Source organism: Sciurus vulgaris, assembly GCF_902686455.1.
Source record: "Sciurus vulgaris genome assembly, chromosome: 5".
Taxonomy (NCBI): Eukaryota; Metazoa; Chordata; class Mammalia; order Rodentia; family Sciuridae; genus Sciurus; species Sciurus vulgaris.
The window spans coordinates 9,119,348-9,140,749 of NC_136465.1; the positions used below are offsets into that span (position 1 = coordinate 9,119,348).

Genomic DNA, 21,402 nt, shown 5'->3' on the forward strand with positions numbered 1-21,402 from the left:
AAAGTGAATGAGTCACAAAGAGAATCTGCAGAAATAATAGAATCAGTGCCCAAAACACTGAACAGAATGATCAGTGACTATTAACAATTAATGCATATATTATGCACAATAAGAATTTGAAAGATACTTAAAGTTTGATGAAGAAACCAAGGACTATCAAAAAATGTTCATGGGCATAAAGAAAATTGAACGATAGAAATAAAAAGTATGTAAATTAGACATTCAATGGTTGGGTGTGAAGAGAAAATTAGTAATAAAAAAGTAGATCCAAAATTATTACCCAGAATGGAAAATATTGACAAGAATACAGAAAAGTATGAAAGAATTAAGGAACATGAAGAAATACTATATGATGTAATTCACGTAAGTTCACCCAGGTAACCAGGCTTCTGGAACCGAGAAAGATCCATGAGTGAACACTCAGGAGATCTGAGCAGAGGATGGCTTGATGATACAGTATGTCCACACGGGCTCATTAAATGTGACAAATATACTACGCTAGAGTAAAGAGATATATAATAATTCTATGCTTTCCAATAAATCCATTTTAATCTCTTTTAAACAAAATATTTTAAATGAAAAATGCATTTAAGCTAGGCGCAGTGGCACCCACCTATAATAATTCAACCCTGTCTCAAAACAAAAAAATTCTTAAAAAGGGCTGGGGATGTAGCTCAGTGGTAGAGCATCACCGAGTTCAAGCCACAGTACTGCAAGTAAATAAATAAGTAGAAGCTTGCTTTCAAAGTAAGCTACGGTGTTTAAGGGTACAAATTTAGATGGTAAAAGTATGAAGAAAAACAAACTCTCCTCTCACCCCCGGCAGCTGAGCCCTGCGGGTCCACAGGCACGACCAGTCACTGCCCTTCCACCAGCCTTCACTGAGACAGGAGCCGGCGTCAGGACGGTGGATAAGAACGTCATCCAGCAGTGCCTCTGGCCATTCCTCTCTGCTCTCACCAAACCTGAACTCCCTCCTCATCCCAGACACCAGAATCCAACCTTGGAGGAAGTCCTTTAACCTATAAATCACTTCATTCTACGAGATTTTATAACCAGTTTTTACTGGTGCAGTGGTTTCTACATGTCTTAAATCATGTAACCCATCAGTAAAAACACTGATACTGTCCCCAATATATTTTGGATGCACACATATATGTATGTTATACACACACACACACACACACACACACACACACACACACACACACACACATATATATGTATACATAAAACTGCATTCCATAACATACAAAAAAGGAAATTAATATAAACCAAAGTTTGAACGTATACATATTCAGTCCTATGGATTGTATTTCACATGGGAACATTCCAGAGAACTCAGTCTAAGAAATGTGCTTGCTGTACTCAGTAGATGCTGAGAACTTGTGACCACAGAGAACGAAGATCAGGCAGATGCTTCCCCCGCCTCCCCTCTCTAGTCCTTCACACTGAACCTCACTACTTCTCAGTGGTTTCTAAATGAGATTTTAATCCTTTATTCTAAAGGAAGCCTAACTCCATACGGGTCTTTCCCCTCCTTGTAAAAGTAAGAGATTAATTCCTTTTTCTTTAAGTCAATATTGTTAAGACCCTGAACAGGACTGAAAGAACACTGCTAACCCAGTCAAACCTATTCAAACAAGGGAGAAGCTGAATCATCCTATTTCAAACAAGGAAAAGAACATGACGACGGTGAAAATTTGATGAAAAGGGGAAATCACACTAAATCTGCAGATAAAACAGTACCAAATACTATTTAAAAATTAGGTGAACAAAACATTTCTTCCTTCCTGGTTCTATACTATGAAATAAATAGATCAGAATTTGAAGGGATTAACTCAATTTGAAAATTCGTAATTTATTGAGTATTTGATGTTAAAAAGTCCTATCAATCTTGAATTGTTCTTACATTTTGGTAGGACTGAGGAAATTCACTGAGATGATATATTTTTCAAGTTTTCACTTGGTAAGAGTTAAGTACAGCCAGGTGCAGCGGCACACACCTATACTCCCAGCTACTAAGGAGGATGAGGCAAGAGGATCGATCACAAGTTCAGACCAGCCTGGGCAACTTAGTAAGACCCTGTCTCAACATGAAACTAAAAGGTTGAGAACGTAGCTTTGTGCTTACCCACCATGTGTAAGGCCCTGGGTTCAAGCACCAGTAACACACACACACACACACACACGAGTTATGTATACCATGAGTATTATTTCTCTCACTCTACACCAAAAAGATGACTTAGCTAAGGAAACACTAGCCTAATAACATAGTGGACACACAAGTTTCTAAGCGCTCAGATGAACGCTGCTACTGTTTCACACCCAATCACTCAGATACTTCTGAAATATCAAGGATAATGTCTTCTGATGTCCTACAGAGGAATGAGAAGAAGCTTGCATCTTGTCTGAAGTATAGTCACAAAAGGAACAAGAATAGGAAATTTCCCCAGTCATTAATTTCTTTATGAGATCACAGGGTGCCATCCATGACTAGCAAATAAAACCAGGCTTGGCTGAGCCATCACACACAGAAATCTGGCTCTCAGGAACTGACAGTCATGAGAGACTGTTTCAGATGGTCTACAGCATGCGGTTCCCGTGCAGCGTGGCTCCCTGTGGGAATTTGCATGTCCTAGATGTGCCACATGACTCGCCCGCTACAGCAGAATGGCTTAACTCCACCCCACCCTGCTTCTCACAGAAGCTCCTCCTGGTCCCCCTTTTACCTGTACAGGTATAAGTAAAGGAGAGGTGGGCTTTTCCATCTTTGAGTCATATCCTTTAGCATGGCTCAATCCATCCCACCCCCTGATTCAAAAGATAATTGTTTTTTCTATTAAACAAATTTCTTAACAATTAATTTATAGACGGCCCATCCCTCTGACAACCCTTTCCCTTGCCCACTCTGCACGTGTGACAGGATGAGATCTTTGCCACCCTGTGTGGTCTTAAAGACCACAAAGAAATAGGTTTTTCATTGTTTAATACTGGATCTGCCACTGTACCTGGAAAATTATTGTTCTTATATGTATAGCTTGTGACCATTATTCAGAGACTTTTTTTAAGTCAACTATTTAATGCATTAGTTTACTTAGTGTTCTTTTGTGAGGCTTTACCACAAGCCTCAGCATCAGAAGAATCTACATGGTGATCAGAAGTCAAGTAATCACCACGGGTCACACATGGCGAAAGGTCTGCTTGGATGTTCACTGGAGGCATGAGGTCCCCAGATGCACTTCCCTCCATCTTTGTTGTACTTTGTTGCATTGAATGAGGATCCACTGTGCTGTTTACCTCTAAACATATGATTTAAGTTATTAGAGCATGCTGATGGATACTTAATCTAGAAATTACCTGCAAAAAGGAAGAATGAAATACGCACATGGTATTACTGACTCACAGCACAACACTCACAAAAGAAACTTTGCATCTTAACCCTTAATGGAGTGCTTTGTTGCCTGAGCTTGCAGTGATGGGGAAAAGGAGATGGAACCAAGTTTTCTGTGTGCTGCATGTGAATTTGGCTTATCCAGCCCAAACCTGGTCGGCAACTCCAGAACAAAAATCAGAATGCAAACTTGCAGAATTCTGAGATTACTGCTTTTGAGCAAATATCTTAGACTGTACCTACTTATATGCCGGGCACCTCTTAGCGTTTTCCATGTGTTAACTCAGGAATTCTTACATTTCTGTTTGATGGATACATCCACCCCATACCTTCCCACACTCCCATTTGGCAATCTGGTGAAGCCTGTGGACTCCTCTGAATATTTTTACATGCAAAAAATAAACTACATGGAATTACAAAAGAAACAAATCATATTGACATCAGTAATGTACATGTTCTTTTGTTAATGCCTTAAATAACCAAATGTAGGGAAAGGTTAATAACTACACAAATTCAAAGCAGTGATGAACTGGGCCTAATTTAAGAAATCACAGCAAATCTATCATGATGTGAAAATATCCGATTTCTTCTAGTCACAAATCAGTCACAGCATGACGCCAGCATGGACTGCAGGGAGGCAAAACAAGTGAAGATTAAGTTTGTGTGCAAGCAACAGTCCCATAAGTAGCAGACCTCACCTTGATGGGGGGCTTCCGCGTGATGTGGGAAACAAGGAAGTTCATGGCGATGTCCTCGCAGTTGATATATTCATCCACCATATCTCGGATGGCCTGGGGCATCACATAAGAATACAGGTAGGCATAATACTGTCAGGAGAAGAAAAAGAATTGCATAGTCTGTTAGAAGACACAGTTCTTTGGCTTTCAGCAAAAATACACATGGACCTAGGGGCTGTCTGGAAGTGTGTGGTGGTGCTTGGGATGTGGCAATAACTGGGAAGCACTACTGGCCCTTGGGGAGCTGGGGTCAGGGTTACAATCTATCTTGCAATGCAGATCTGCAGTGAAGAATGACCCCATTCAAGCTGTTCTTGCTCTCCGCTTTAAGAAACAGAACTCCATGTGATTTCATTGGTATCTCAGAAACACTGAAATCAATACAAGCTTTGTAAAACCAAGTCAGACACTGGTTCAGTTGAACAATATTCTACCTCTGACACTGGTGATAAGAAATAAGACTGATTATCTCCTCAGCCCTCAATAAGTCACAGAACCAGGAGACATTCACTCTCTCTGGCCTCACTAATGGCTTCTTGAATCTGACTGCTCCTCACCATGGCCACTGACTGCTCTGTTCCCAGCCATCACCACCTCCTGCCTGGCTTACCCACAGTCTCCCTGGTCTCTTCAAGGGCTTCACATCCCACCCAGAGGAACAGCCAGTCTTTAAAACACCCCAGAGAGCCAGGCACCATGGCACGCGCCTGTGATCCCAGATACTTGGGAAACCGAGACAGAAGGTCACCCTGAGCAGCAAGGTGAGAACCTGGCTCACCTTTGAAGGGCTGGGTATGAAGATCAGTGATAAAGTGCCCCTGGGTTCAATCCCCAGTACCAGAAAAACAAGGGGCTGGGGTTGTGGCTCAGTGGTAGAGCGCTTGCCTGGCATGTGTGAGGCACTGAGTTCGATTCTCAGGACTACATACAAAGAAATGAATAAAAATAAAGGTCTATCACCATCTAAGGAAAAAAATCAAGTGTTTCATTTAGCACAATTTTCTTGCTCGATAAAGAATATCTAAGAGACATGATAAAATATAAAATCATAAAAATCTAACTTTCGAGGGTTGAATGAGTGTTAACCTTAGCAAGTGGGCAGCAAGTTCATTATCGCATAGGAAACACTCTAAGCAATGTCATTTCGTTTAAATCTAAGAAACCTGGGGATTATTTTTTGACATTTACACCTCAATGTTTAAAGGTGAGTATAACAAGGTGCCTCTTTATATGACTTTTTTTTTTTTTTAGAGCAGTTTTAGTTCACAGCAAAACTGCGAACAAAGTACAGAGATTTTCCACATCCTCCCTGCCCTCACATGCCTGTCCTCTCCCTTCCTGCACTCCCCACACACGCATGGTACATTCGTTATGATCAGTGACTGGCGCATCATTATCCCCAAAGTCCACAGTTTACATATAGGGCCCTTTTTTTTCTTCCTCACATTTTTAATTGGTGCATTATAGTTGTCCATAATAATGGGACCTGTTGTTACATATTCACACACCACACATTACAGCAACACAATTTGGACAATATCACTCCCTGACCCTTCCCCTTGATGCCTTTCCTCTATTGCTTTCGCTTTGATTTCCATGACATCTGCCTTTATTTTCCTTTTTTCTCTCTAGCTTCCACATATGAGAGAAAACATACTTCCCTTGACCTGAGTTTGACTTACTTAATATAAATGGTCTCTCGTTTCATGCACTTTCTTGGAAAATGTCACAATTTCATTGTTCTTTATGGCTAAATAAAACTGCATTGTGTATAAACACCACAATTTCTTCATTCATTCATCCGCTGATGGACACCTAGCTAGTTCCCTACTTTGGCCGTTGTGAATTGTGCTCTAAACATGGGTATGCGTATATCACATATATATGCGTTGTATTTATCTTCAGGATAAATACCAAGATGCAGAATGGCTAGGCTATATGATGGTTCCATGCCCAATCTTTTCAGGGACCTCCACACTGATTTCCATAGTGCTTGCACTAATTTACAATCCCAAAAAAGTGGGAAAGTCTTCCTTTTTCACCACATTCTCTCCTGCATTCACTATTTATGATCTTGACGACTGTCGTTCTGACTGGTGTGAAGGACAATCTCAGGGCAGGGAATCTGCAATTCCCTAATTACTAATGATGTTGAACATTTTTTCTGTATTTGTCGGTCATTTGTATTTCTTCTTATGAAGTGTCTGTTTAATTAGTTTGCCCATTTATTAATTGGATTATCTGGCTTTTTCATGTTAAGTTTTTTGAGTTCTTTTTGTATTCTAGATATTCATCCTCTGACAAAAGAGTGCTCCTGAAAATTTTCTCCCATTCTGTAGGTTTTCTCTTCACATTCCTAATTGTTTCCTTTGCTGTTCAGAAGCTTTTTAATTTGAAGCCATCCCATTTATTAACTCTTGGCATTATTTCCTGAACTTCAGGGGTCCTACTGAGAAAGTCATTACTATATGCTGAAGTGTTAACCCTACATTCTCTAGGAGTTGCATAGTTTCTGGTCTAATTCCCAGGTCTTTGATCCATTTTGAGTTGATTTTTGTGCAGGGTGAGAGCTAAGGGTTAGTCTCACTCCTGTACATGTGGACAACCAGTTGTCCCAGCACCATTTGTTAAAAAGACTGTATTTTATCCAGTGTGTTTCTGGTGGCTTTGTCAAGGGTCACATGACTGTATCTGTGGTCTGTCTCCATGTCTTCTGTTCTGTACCACTGGTCTATGTATCTGTTTTTGTGCCAGTACCACACAGTTTTTGCTACTTTAACTCTGTAGTATAATTTGAAGTCAGGTACTGTGGTGCCCCCAGCATTTGATTTTTTGGCTTAGAATTGTTTAGGTTATTCTGGGTCTTTTATTCTTCCAAATGAATTTTAGGACTATTTTTTCTAGTTCTGTGAAAAATGTCATTGGTATTTTGATGGGGACTGCATTAAATCTGTTTATTGCTCTTAGTAATATGCTGGCCTCCGTTTTTACCACAGTCCAGATTTTTTTTTGTAAAATATTCTGATTTTTTTAAAAGTTGAAAGTGGGGTAACACCAGGGGAGCAAAAGCATTCCTGTGCAACAAGTGAAGCTCCACGGCTATGAGTTTGTAAATTTTCCTCTAGATTTTCAAATAGAAAATCATTAAGAAAATTATTTGTTTATTAAAAGTAAAGGGAGGGGCTGGGGTTGTGGCTTAGTGGTAGAGCGCTTACCCGGTATGTGTGAGGCACTGGGTAAGCGCTCGATTCTCAGCACTGCATATAAATACATGAATAAAATAAAGGTCCATCAACATCTAAATTTTTTTTTTTACATAAAAGAAAAGTAAAGAGATCTGACCATTAACTTTTAAAAAGCAATCAGTTTGAGAAGGCAGACTTACCAGCAGACAAGATATGAAATACATATGGAAGAAAACACCAGAAGAGTTGGGGAAGAGATTGGGAGCATTTTGGGGGAAAATTCAGTTTGAAATACCTGAAGGACATAAAGGAAACATCCTGAAAAAAAATTCAATACACATGTACAAATCTCAGCAAAAGGTCACGGCTGGAATATAGATACGGAAAGCTTCAGTTTGTAAGTGCGAAGAAAAGCCGTGACACCTTCACAGTATGAGAAGGCCTAGGATGATACAAGGTCAGAAGGGCAGCCCATAGCAGCTAGACCCCTGGCTCCTTCACCACTTGAAGGGTAGCAGCATGGCGGATGGTCTTCCTTGAGGACAACGAAGGCACCCACAATGACAGATGGCATACAGTGGAAACTGAGACAAAAGGACAGGTGCCAATGTTTTTGATGACTATTATGGTTTGGATTTTAATGACCCTAAAAAGTCTTACGTTAGGTGATCCAGGAGTGTTTAGATGTGGACAGATTGAATTATGAGAACTTTAACTTCATCAGTGGATTAATACAGTTGATGATTTGAATGGACTAACAGGAAGTGAGATATGGCTAGAGGAAGTAGGTCACTGGGGATATGCTGTTAGCAACTACAGCTCGTCCTGTCTATCTGCCTGTGTGTCTGCCTGCCCCTCTCTCCCAATCTCTCTCTCTCAGCATCTTTCCTCTGCAACATCCCTTCCACCATGATATTCCACCTCACTTCAAGTCCACAGCAATGGAGCCCCAGGTGACCATGGACTGAACCTTGGAAACCATGAGCCCCAGATAAACTTTTCCTCCTTTAAGTTGTTCTGGTCAGGTATTTCGGTCACAGGGACAAAAAACTGCCTACCACAATGACTGAGTGAATGAGCAGAAGGCTGGTAGATGGCAGCAACAAAACAGATCACAAGCCCCCAGTGAGACTTTTGATATTAGTTGAGAGGTCAGCATCCAGAAGCATCATGGGTAAACAATGAAAATGCTCTCTATACCTTCCTCTAAAAAAACAAATGCGAGGAAACAAGTCAGCTCACAGTCTACAGGGCACTGCTGAGAGAAAACAATGTCCTCAAGAGAAGAGCCAGGTTGGATCAGGTGGAGGGATGGTGGGGCATTCTGTGCAGGGGGCAGTAGAGGGGAACTGCTCATCTCAGAGTCTGGTAGAAGCCTCAGCAGGCTGAGGACAGGGCAGCACACTGAGCAGAAATACCATGCAAGCCCCCATGTCATTTTTAATCTCCTGGTAGTCACATTTTTCAAAAGTAAAAAGACGGTTAGAGGCACAGCTCACTGGCACCATTCATGACTGGCATGCTTAAAGCCCTGGGCTTGACTCCAGCACCACCAATAGAAAAAAAAAAAAAAAAGTAAAAAGTAGTATTTTCTGTACACAGTATATCCAAAATAATTTCCCTTCATCATGTTATCAATGTAAGACGTTATTGAGATATTTTACATTTAGACCTGGTGTGCACTTCACTCTTAGAGCACATCTCAACTCTGACCAGTCACTTCTCAGATGTTCATTAGCCACGTGTGGCCACATGTGGCCAGTGAGTACTTTATAAAAGAGAAACAGAAGGAAGATGGGTCAGGAGCAAAAACACAGCACAACACAGTGCTAACAATACGGCAGAGGTGCGATGACTGAAGGGGTGCACACTTGGGTGTTCAGTGAAGATCAGGATAGGAGACCTGGGGAAAGTGACAAGCTGAGGAACTCAGCAGAACTGGCAGGGACAGCAGTGGTCACTCCGAGTCAGAAGAGTGCCAGGTTCAGCCTGCTGATGCTGGGCTTATCTGGGACGGCGATGCTGAAACTGGAAGGTATCTAACAGCTCCTTTAGCACAGGGCTCTGTATTGATACAGAGGGAGTGCCTATACCTGGAGAGAGAAACTGGTCTTCACAGCCTGCATGCAACTGTACAGGCAGCCCTCATCCTAACTTTTTATTCTACAGTCTCTCTAAGCATGCTGACTGGAGTCTTTAAAAGTAAGAATAACTCACTTCTAGCACAGAAGAGCCACAATAAGAAGCAGGAGGAGAGCTAACGTGAGGATGGAATTTTACTACCAAAGACGCAACTGCTACCAAGAGGATGCCGCTGTAACCAGCTTGTCTTACCTTGTGGAAGAAGGCAGCACCTGTCAGCACCATGGACAGCTCACAGGAGTAGTTGGAGTTGTAGAGCCAGGACTGGTGAGGGATGTCCCATGCATGGTACCGGCCAGGAAAGCCCACAATGCGGTCCCGTGCTTCTCTCCACACCCTCAAAAACACAAGCACACACACACCTGAGTACGCAGCTCTTGGGCCATCAGGAGCACTCAAAAGGAGTGCCTTCACCTTGCAGGCTCTCTGGCCCTCGCCTTTTACATTTTTTTGTTTTTTTAATAAAATCAATCACAAGCCACATAGGATAAAAAGAAATAAACCATATCATATGCAGCCTCCTTAATAAGCACTGCATACTACCCCACTAATTTATGGCAGCCAGCATCTCTCCAGTCCTGAGGTGGGAATGGGTCTCCAGAATGTGGTATGTACAGTGATCTCCTAAGCATCAAGAAGAGATCCATTTCTATTTATTTGCATTTAATTTTCCCTCTTTAACAAGGCTTCCTCTTAGTGAGCACCAGGCATGAGTTCAGTAAGGCATACGCTCCGTCATTTTCCTGTGCACATTTTTTTCCTTCTCTCAGAGGGTCCGCAGTGAGAAATGTGTGGAGACCACTGGTCTGACCACAAGAGACTCAAGTGCACAGTCCTGATTCCTAAACTGAGCAGGGCTGTGGGAGAAACCTGTATAGTAAGAAGTGCTCTGCAGACCCATGCAAATGAGAGGTTCCAATAAATCCAAGAAGTAAATTGAGAATTCAGGGTGTTACAGTATGTTTGAAAAGTTTCAAGAGAAACTTCTATAGCATTTCCAAATTTATAGGCAAAGTAAAATAAATAAAACCAGTCCTCAAACAGGCTGAAATTGGAGAGCTGAAAGACATCAGCTCCACCACAGCCGATAGGATTTAGACGGTCTTCAGGAGATTCAAGCTGCCTACGAAACACCACCACCCCTTACAAGAGGCTTCAATTCCTGAACCAGAAGATTCCACTTTAAAGAGTTCCTCTCAGGCTGGGGAGATAGCTCAGTTGGTAGAGTGCTTGCCTGGCAAACACAAGGTCCTGGGTTCAATCCCCAGCACTGCCAAAAAAAAAAAAAAAAGAGTTCCTCTTTGAGGGCAACTAATCTAGTCCAACAGATGACAAATCACAACTTCTATTACAATAGCCTTACATGTAGGTTTTTTTAGACAATTGATAATTTTTTGATTGTGGCAAACTATACAAATGAAATCTGCCATTTTAACCTTTTAGGGATGTGTAGTTCAGTGGCTGTGCAACCACCACCACCTACATGCGGAACTTTCATCTTCACCAAAGGAAACTCTGTCCCTTAAACACCGACTCTCCACTCCCCTTCCACAGCCCCAGGCACCCACCGATTCTACCTGCCTCTACGGATCTGACTTCCAGATGCCTCCGCTCAGTGGAATCAGAGTACGACTTCGTGTTCACCATCTGAGGACTGCAGATGCTGCCCTGATCACTCACTCTGCTGTGTGGACATATGCCCCACACCACCCCGCCCACATCTGCCTCCTACCTGGCTGCACAAGTTTGAGTCTATCAAGATCCACCTTTCGCCAGAGGGAAGAGTTCTTATACTTTCCCTTTCACTTCAGACCTTAGTCCGTTTCATTCTCATTCAGGTGAAGTAAACTGAGGAGGTTAATAAGAATAAGCTTTCAGATCAAAGGATGCCCAAGCGAGAAGAGTCAGGGTGGAGGAGGTTAGGCGGAACCAGTTCCATTACCTGAGGCTACACCTCAAATTTCAAATGACTATTAAGAGAGCATTAAAAGGCTTCCTGTTATTTTCTCACCACTTGGAAATCTGCTGAGAAATGGCATGGAAAAAGTCAAAAGTTTTCATAAATTGGAAGCTGCAAAAGACAAGTAATACCAGTCTCTAAATAAACTGCGAGCTCATCGAAGCTGAGCCTCTTTATCTAAATCATTCTTGGGGGAGAGAGGTGACTGTCAGCTCTCCTGTGAACACCCATGGCTCTGTGTACAGCCTAAGTCCCTTCCAAAGGCTCTACACTGCCATGTAAAAAATACCCTCCCTCTCCCCACCACCTACCGCAACATCTGCGTAGCAAAGGCATTCTGGAATCACGACATGGCTTTCTTCTTTCATACAGGCAGATAGCCATTTATTTTTGTGTACAAGGGAACACATACAGTTTAGCAGAAATTTTTTTTAAACCACAGACAGCAACAGACTTGCTTCAACAATCTAGTAGGCCAAAGGAATTGTGAGAGGCTGGTGGGGAGAGAAAGAATAGACGTTCTAATGTGTCAGAAAATATGTGGAGTCGTTCTTCATAAGTGGATATAAGACACACACAGCAATAAAGCTGGGGCTTTCGTCTGCACCTCTGCACTCACAGACCTAAGCCAAGGAAATCTGAGGGTAGGCAGTTCAGGGAGACCTCCAGCAAACAGAAGGGAAGCACAGCTGCACTGCAGAAAAAGAGCTCTCCATCTATAATCCAAACTCAATTTGCACAAGAACCTCCAGGAAATCTACTCCAGAGCTTCTCAAACTAGCTGAAATACACAACTAATTTTTTCCAACGTATTGTGAACTTTTGTAAAATACAATAAAAATGAAATGCATACCTTTGCTTCCTGGCTGCCATGAGGCGAGGAGCTTTGCTCCACTACACCCTTCCCTCCAAGATGTTCTGCTCAGTCAAGTCACCATGGACTAAAACCTCAGAAACTATGAGCCAAAACAAATCTCTCCTCCTTTTAAAAATAAATATATAAACTGCATGGTTTCTAAACTATGACCAAAAGTACAAAGATAATAAAGCTAACCTGGACTTCGTCAATATGTAAAACTTTGTGCTTCAAGAGCACAAAGTGAAAAGAGAAACCATCAACTGAGCAAAACTATTTGCAACTCGTATCTGATAAGGGACTTGCTTCTAGAATACACAGCTTTACAACTCGATAATAATAGGATAAATAGTGCCAACAAAGTGGAACAGGATCTGAACAGACATTTCTCTTCTCCAAAGAAGATATGCAAATGGACAACGGGTCACATGCAAAGAGACTCATCATTAGTCATTATAAAAATAAATAAAATTAAAATGAGCTACCACTTCATACCAACTTATGATGGCTAGAAATAAATAGAAAAGAACAAGAATTCATAGGAATATGGAGAAAGTGGAACCCTCGCACACTGCCGTAAGAACGTAAAATGATACAGTGCTTTGGAAAGTAGTCTGGCAGGTCCTCAAAAGGTTAACACAACTGCCCTGTTATCAGTCATTCCATGCACAGGTATAGACTCTAGAGAAATGAAACGTTCATATGAACACTTGCACATGGATGTGTGTAGTAGCATTATTGGTAACAGTCAAGAAGTAGCAAAGACCCAAATGTTCATCAGTGGATGAATGGACAAAGTATGGTCTATCCCATCAAAGGCAGGAAGCTCTGGCACATGCTACTAGATCAATGAACCTTGGAATCATCAGGTTAAGTGAAAGAACCAGTCACAAAGGCCACTTCCTGCGTAGTTTCACTTACATGAATGCCCAGAATAGGCAAGTCATAGACACAAAGCTTAGTGGCTGCCTAGAACTTAGAAGGGTAAGGGGTGGGGGGAAGGGAAAAAATAACAGAATGAATCAAACAACATTACTGTATGTAAATTTATGATTACACAAATGGTATGCCTTTATGCCATGTACAAACAGAGAAACAACATGTATCCCATTTGTTTACAATAAAAAATAAAAAAAAAAATAAAACGAAGACAAAAAAAAAAAAGAACTTAGAAGGGTGGGAGGAAAATAGAGGGACTGCTCATGGGCACAGGGTTTCTTTTCTTTTAAATCTTTATTTTAGTTGTCCATGGGCCTTTATTTATATTTATATATGTATTTATGTGCAGTGCTGAGAACTGACCCAGTGCCTCACACATGCTAGGCAAGCGCTCTAACACTGAGCCACAGCCCCAGCCCAGCACAGGGTTTCTTTTAGTGGTGATGAAATTTTCTAAAATTGTAGTGATTACACTAAAAGCCCCTGAATTATACATTAAATGAGTAAAACATATAAAAATTATGTTCAGTAAACAATACCAAAACATGAACTGCAAGAAAAGTTACCACACACTTGATGTCACAGCAATGTCAAACTGCTTTAAAAGTTTCTAAAGTCTCGCCCTCAATTTTTGCACTTACCTCCCTGTGGATATGTAACAGACTGACCTAACCCACACACCAGTTACCTGTAACATTCTCGGCTGAGACGCTTACGCCATATGGCATGTGTGTACTGAGATTCAAGAAAACAGCACAGTGGTTGAGTGAATTCTGGAGTCACACAACCCTGCACTTGAATCCCTGCTCTGTCTGCCACTAACTTTCTGGCTTTGTGGCTCTGTTCTCTGCTATCTCCATTTACTCCTTTATAAGGCGGATATGACTACAACTTAAATTCTAGGAGTTCTGAGATAAACCAAAGTGCTCAGCTAGTCCTGGGCACACAATATGGGCACCACAAATGTCAAGTACCACCGCCACCAACACCACCACCACCTTCTCCTCCTCCCTCATCTTTCTACTGCCCTACTGCACCTCTGTTCCCCCTCACCCCACCATCTTCCCAGGCCCAGGATTCTGTACTGCTTCAACACACAGCAACATGCTCCTTCTACCTGCCTGAGAGTTGGTTTCCCATTCCTCTGTCGCAAGGTTTAGATTTTTTTGAGAGAATACCCCTTGCTTCTACTCTAAACCTACAGGGTTTGGGGTTAAGAATGATACACCTGCAGCTCCAGGAGCAGGTGAATAACCCTGGTCCAGCCAATCAAAAAATCCCATCTCCCTGGCCTCAGGGAAGAGCCTGTGTGATTGCAGAGGAGCAGAGCAGAGCTGGGGAGGACAAGAAGTGGAGTCCAACATCAGAGTCCCTGGACAGACACACTGGCATTAGCCCTTTCTACCTCTGAGGGATTCTCATCACTGTCAGCCAAGAAATCCATTCTTCTCCCTAATCAAGGCCTGAATTGGTTTTCTATCACTTGCACACTCAAGTGTTCTTGATTGAAAAAGTCCTTACCGAAACCCAAACATGATTTCATCATGGCGGAGGTGAGCATCATCATCAATGGACAGGATGGCCTCTGTTTCAATCTCATTCCAGGGCAAGAATCGATTGTTCAAACTGTTCTTCTCAGTACGGACCACCTGGAACAAGGGAAAAACACAAGAAATCAATGCTGCATTACGAAGCAGATCCAAAACTGTCCTTAGGTCCAAGAAGACTAGCTAAATCTAATGACTTATTTGGCCTGACTACCTACCACTTGTAAAATCAAGCATATGCCTTTCAGAAATAATAACTGCCTTACAGTTCAAAAACTGTACAAGGATTTCACACCTAAACTTTATTCATTGTTAATGAATTTTCTTGTGAAACAAACTGATGCTGAGGATCCTCCAGCTAATACGACCTACGGAGATTAAAAATATCCTTCCCAGAGAACATGAGGTGGCAGAGTGGACCTGAGAGTCTAGTTCCCAGTCCCAAGTCCTCCAGCCTGTCCATAAATTCTAAAACAAACTCAGAAATCCCCCAACTTTGAGGCTTTTGGGAGGAATATAAAACAAGAAAAAAAAGGCACAGCCTATCCTTTTTGATCTACCTGGGGGTTGAGATCAGTCACCTCCCCTCAGTGCCCACCTACATGCTGACTGCATAGACCAAAGCTTGCTTCCTTCTCAAACTGGACCTGCTCAGTGAAGCAAATAGCCACGTCTTCTGTCCGTGAAGTCAATCGTAAGCAAAGTGATCCATATATGCAAGGCAGCATTTGTTTCATAAAACAAGGGCTGGTACCTCAAAGGGTAGAACAATATTAAAAACAAAAAAATTTATCTGAACCATATCTCAGATAAGCACAGTTTACCTCCGATGAGTTGGTAGCTTTGTTATTCACCTTGCCATGTGAGTCTCAAATTGTTAATGACCGCAGTCAGTACGTGGACAGCTCAGTTTATTTTTATAGAATTTTTAGTCAATTAGTTCCAGCGATGAGGAACCATCATTTTATTCTCAAGAAACAAAGAGCCTCTCAGGGAGAAGCGTCTTTTTAGAAAGCCATCTTACTGTCAACGACAGACACTTCCCTTGTGCTGAAGATAACGTCTACCTGGCTTGGTGTGTCAACTGTACCCAAAGTGGTTCGAAGGTTCTCCTATGGCCAAACCAGCAAGCTCGGCCCACCTTAAAAACGCCTCTCCTTTCCCTGTACAAAAGCAGTCTCCCCCAGGGACCCCTCTGCCCATAGATGCATCCTGTCACACCCTCTGCTCGTCAGAATGAGTCACTTCTATGTTCTTGAAGCTGAGTCCTCGTACTTGAACTAATTCAATCTAGCAGATTTAGGAGCTAATTAATTCAGAGTTTGAAGGGCCCTGGAGTTGACATGGTCCACTGCTGCTTTAATCGTGAACAAACTGACACTCAGAGTGACGACACAGCTAGTGGCTTCAAGAGCTGGCTTCTCGCTATGCTCCTCACTCCGGCCCTGTCCTTCCCTGCTAAGCTGAGGCCGACTTTACTAACTTCTTCACTCCAAAGCCACCATGGAAACTGTATTCCTAATGTACATGCCACCCATTATGTGAAATAACTGGTCACTTGTACTTTACCTCAGCCCCACAGGAGTTCCTGCCCAATCACAATGAAGAAGGATCTGCAACAGGGTACGCTGCTGCAGATACCAGATGTCATAGTCAAGCAAGAGGCACCAAAATCTATCTTGCCCCGAAGCATGTTTGACTTGCACAAAACCCTGAGTCTGTGGTAGAAGGCCTAAGCTAGGATTCAGCAACCGAACCGAGCTGCTGAGGCCCAAGCCAGGAGGAGAGAGCAGCCAGGAAGGAGCCTGCAAGTTCCCATCTCAGCAGATGCTGGCTCCCCAGGGAGCACCATTTGGCAAGTTTTATTAAGACATCCAATTTCAGAAATGTAAAAACGTAAATAAGGTCCACCTTAGCTGTTCAGACTCCTCCAATGCACCCACCCCACCACCGACTCTTCATTCCTAACACACCTAGCATTCGCTTCTCACCAAATGGGATTCTGCCAGTTTGCTGAACAAAGCATCTTAGCTGGAGCAGTGGACAGTCATAGCTAAGTCTGGCAGGGAAGGCACACCTCGTAAAGTAAAAAACTGAAAAACTCAAAGCCTGAATACTCACATGTAGATTACCACTTTGTGGGCTAATCTCCACGAGGATTATCTACAGTTGAATTAGTGATCAGAAAACACCACAAGCACAGCCAGAGCACCCTGTGTTACCACAGCCCAGTGACAGTGACATCACTGGAACTGTTAGACAGAACCAAGCCCTGAGCAGCTCTGTTGGGATCTGCATTTCAGAAGACACACATGACTGCTGCGCACACCAAATTTTGAAAAGTATTAGTGCAAAGGGAAAAGCACAGCTTTGGAGTCAGGAACATGGGTACCCGATAGCTACAACACCACTGCATTATGCTGTCCACAAAAACTGAAGTTATTTATAAGCCAAACTGAACAATCCTACAGACAACCAAAATGTGAAAAGGAGAAACAAAAAACCTAATATAATCATGATCTGACACACCTGAAATAATCCAACTGGTTTACAAAATGAACCAAACCAAGAGAACCTACTTATTTTTATAAGACCCGGGTGGAGCCATAGAGATGGAGGAGCAACGTGGTGTGGTCTAGATTTTGCCACCAGTTTTTTTAGTAAGCTTATTAAAATCCATCACTTGGGTATCAAGAGGCAAGGAAGGAACAACCACCACTGATTCTAGGAACAGTACACCTCTGACCTCTGCTCGCCCTGGGGCACCTTCCCTGGACCAGAACTGACAGCAAGATGTTCAGGTACAGAGAACTGCATTTTAACAATCAGAGCAGTGATCGGAGAAATGAAATGTTGTAAGCATTTACAGAAACACAGCATCAAGTACTGCAGCTTTTCTGTGGCTGGCTGACCAACAACTGTGGTCAGTGCGAGTCTGCTTTAAGGACTGAGAGCAGCGACGGTGATGTGGCTAAGTGGCCAAGGGCTTGCCTCGCAAGCAGGCAGCCTTGGGTGCACAAGGGAAAAACAGGAAATTTAGAGCCGGGGTTTTCTAGCTGGAGTGGTCCCCCTCACACCCACCAGAGGACATCGAGCAATGTCTGCGGACATTTCTGGTTGTCACAACTGGGAAGGAGGGTGAGCTGTTTGGATGGGTAGAGGCCAGAATGTTGCTAAATTTTACAACGCAAAGGACAGCCTTCCCCTGGCAAATGAAGAATGATCAGTCTAAAATGTCACTGGTGCCACCACTGAGACACCTTGATTGAGTTGGTCTCCAAAAGACAGTAAAGCAATCAGTATTTCAGGAATAACTGAAGTTCCTTATCCAAGGACAACACCTCTTCCCCATAAACACAAGGGTCTGCCCTTACAAACTCTGCAAATATAAACTAAAGTTCAGGTGAGGTAAGGGAGGAAGAGGGGGGATTTCTTTCAAGTTTCGCTTCAAAGTTATGATGCTTAATGCCAAGACAAAAGCGCAACTAAATAACCATTATTGGTTTTGGCACCAAAATCAGGACAAAAAGACTCCACATTTCTAAAGGCAGACACAGAGATCGGCATCAGCCGATCAGGAGTTTGAGAAGAGCTGAGAGAATGTAAAAGAAACTGGTCAACAAGAGGTAGTGCCTGACATTTAGGAAAAATTGTCATCTTTAATGACATTGTTCAGTTTCAAATTAGAACAGCTCCCACCCCAACGCTGCATTTCTTGGTGATATTACAGCACTGTGCTACCAGAGACTTTATGGTCACACTTTGGTAACTTGTGAACACGAAGAATGACTTGCAAAGTAATGCCCTAATTACTAGTATGACATTGACCAGAACGAGCAGCACCTAGTTCCTGGTGCACAGCAGACGATCAACAAGTGTCCTATACATCACGAGTGAATGCGCTGGAAACCGCACACCACTGAGCCCTTCCATTCCATTTTCAGAATATGAAAGACAGACCTGAAAAGATCAAAGTATCAACAAATGATCAATATACTTAAGAATATTAAAGAATGTTAATTAGAGAGGAATTAGGAAGTCTCTCAGTATTTTTACCTAAACAAAAAATCCACCAGTCATCATCCTGGTTTCACACACACTACTCCCTCGTGCCTCCCTTGACCTTCCATTTGCCCTTGTTCACCAAAGCCTTCACTCCTGTCATCCCACCTTCCTTCTCATCACGGCGACACAGGAAGGACAGCACGCATGGCCTAGAACTCTGCCGCCTACTCAATGCAGCAATTTTAACACACTTAAAATACTGTCCTCTCTATGACTGCCCTTGGCCCAGCCAGGGCCACAGCCTCGCCTCCAGCGCCATGGCACGCACCACTCATTTCTGTAATGACCCACTGAGAACGCACCGTTTCCAGACATACCGACGGGAAGGCCACAGCAGCCCACTTCAGTCTTCCAGCCTGCTCCTCCTCTAACTGAAGAGAGCAGCCCATCATGGAGCTCGGGAATTGGGAACATGAGGCTCCAGAAGAGGCACAGACACACATCACGCGTACCCAACCCCTGCACACCCGTGTGAAACGGAGCTGTGGTGAGCGGTGGAGAGGAGCAGAGGCAACTCCAAAAGAGAAGCACCACAACTCCTGGATCCCCCAAGGGACTCATTCATCAGTGAACACCAAGAGGTGGGGCATGTCCAGGAAGAGTAGAGAAGGAAGGGAAAGGAGGAAGAAAATAACAGGGTGAACTCGTTTTTCATTTATAACTTAAAAAAGCTGGCAATGATCCCTGTAAAAATGCAGGTAAAATGGTAAAGTTAAAGGTTCAAGTCAGGTGCAGTGGCACTCAAAAGGCTGAAGCAAGAGTCCAAGTTCAAGGCCAGCTTCAGCAATTTAGCAAGGCCCTAAGCAATTTAGTTAAACACTTTCTCAAAATAAAAACTAAAAGGGCTGGAAATGCAGCCCGGCACTACAACACCCCTAGTACAAAAAAAGAGGTTCAGAAACAAATGAGAGACCCTACATAAAGACCACGCACAGTGCCTAGACACTGGGCACGGTGATGCACACCTGTAATCCCAGCTACATAGGGGGTTGAGGAAAGAGGATCTCAAAGTCAAGGCCAGCCTGGGCAACGTAATGAGACTCTGTCTCAAAAAAGTCTGTGGAGGTAGCTCAGTGCTAGGAGCCTAGCATGTACAAGGCCCTGGGTTCAATCTCCAGAACAAAAAATTTTAAAATAAGACCATACACAGTGCCTAGCACAGAGGAAATGGTCCAAAATTGTTGACATTATTGACAAAAATTGCTTTACCATGATATTAGCACAACCTCTTCCTGTTTTAATTGTTACACATTTTACATATAGCTTTTACATACATTTTAATTTTTACATATTATATGTTTATATAGCTGTATTATTCATTTATAGCAAGCTTGTACCTTTCCAGGAAATTTAAGCTTGGTAAAAAAGAAAAAACATGCACTGAGCTTTGGCTAAAAGTTCTGAAATCCAGTTCTGACTTAGGTGTTTTTGTCTGGTTGGTTGGTTGTAGTACTAGGGATTAAACTCAGGGACTCCCACAAGCTAGGCAGCGCTCTACCACTGAGCTACAAACTTAACTATTCTCCTGCCTCAGTATTGGCCCTACTGCCCCCAGTAGCTGGGAGTAGCTGGGATTACAAGGCACTTCACAAGTCTAATGTAGGTATTAATTAGTCAAATGACCTGAAGCAATAATATTCTTGCAGTCTCAGATTCCTTACTTTGAATTAACTAAGTACAAATAAATGGAAAGGGGGAGAGATTACCTACATTAAGTGACTTGATACTATTAGCAAATCATTTCTACAATATGACTCTTCAGCAATTCCTTTAAATTTCTATAATTTTGGCTACTCTAATTTCTGGTAGCTTTATTTTATCATCTTCTTACAGTCATAGAGTTCATCTCAAACAGAAAGAGAAAATCAGAGTTACAGTCATTGAGTCATTAAGTCAATAAAAAAACCCAAGCACCCAGATCCGCCAACACCCGGTGAGGCCAACCAGCCTTGGTAGAGCCCTGACCTGGAGAAGCTCAGGAGGTTCCTCTGTTCAACTCGCCTAGAAATCACAACATTGGACAATTACCATCTGATTCACACGAGAGATATTTTTTAAGGCAGAATGGACACATACAAAAACAGAACTTATCAAGTTTCTAAGGCACAGGCCTTTATAATGACCTCTCCTCTCCATGGAAGTCTAGCCAGCAGGAAAGCCTCAGGCCGCCAGAGTCAAGAAGTGAACACCCCAAGGTTGCTCCCCAGAGGCCGTTCCCTCCTCCCCACTACACTACTTGTAAAGCAGTATTAAAGAACTCTTGCCAGGTGTTGTGGAGCACACCTGTAATCCCAGCAATTTAGAAGGCTGAGGAAGGAGGATGGCAAGTTCCAGGCCAGCCTGCGCAACTCGGAAAGCACCTATCTCAAAAGGAAAAAAAATAGTAATAAAAAATAACTCTCCCGGGGGCTGGAGATGTGGCTCAGTGGTAAAGCGCTTGTCTGGCATATGTGAGGCCCTGGGTTCCATCCTCAGCAAAATAAATAAATAAATAAATAATAAAAGATCCACTGACAACTTAAAAAATAGTTTAAAAGAATAAGAATAACTCTCCTGGCATACCATTCAAGTTCTCAA

General features: G+C 42.6%; 1 protein-coding gene across 4 annotated transcripts in view; it reads right to left on the reverse strand.

Moving 5' to 3' along the window:
• The window catches only part of EXTL3 (exostosin like glycosyltransferase 3), a 110,194-nt gene that overhangs the window by 5,097 nt on the left and 83,695 nt on the right, over window positions 1–21,402 (reverse strand). For all 4 annotated transcript variants that reach the window (XM_079139937.1, XM_079139938.1, XM_079139939.1 and 1 more), the window contains exons 4-6: window positions 14,735–14,862; window positions 9,651–9,795; window positions 4,093–4,221 (exon numbers count right to left, since the gene is read on the reverse strand). In XM_079139937.1, the coding sequence (XP_078996063.1) occupies window positions 4,093–4,221; window positions 9,651–9,795; window positions 14,735–14,862 (402 nt within the window). The remainder of the gene's footprint in view (window positions 1–4,092; window positions 4,222–9,650; window positions 9,796–14,734; window positions 14,863–21,402) is intronic.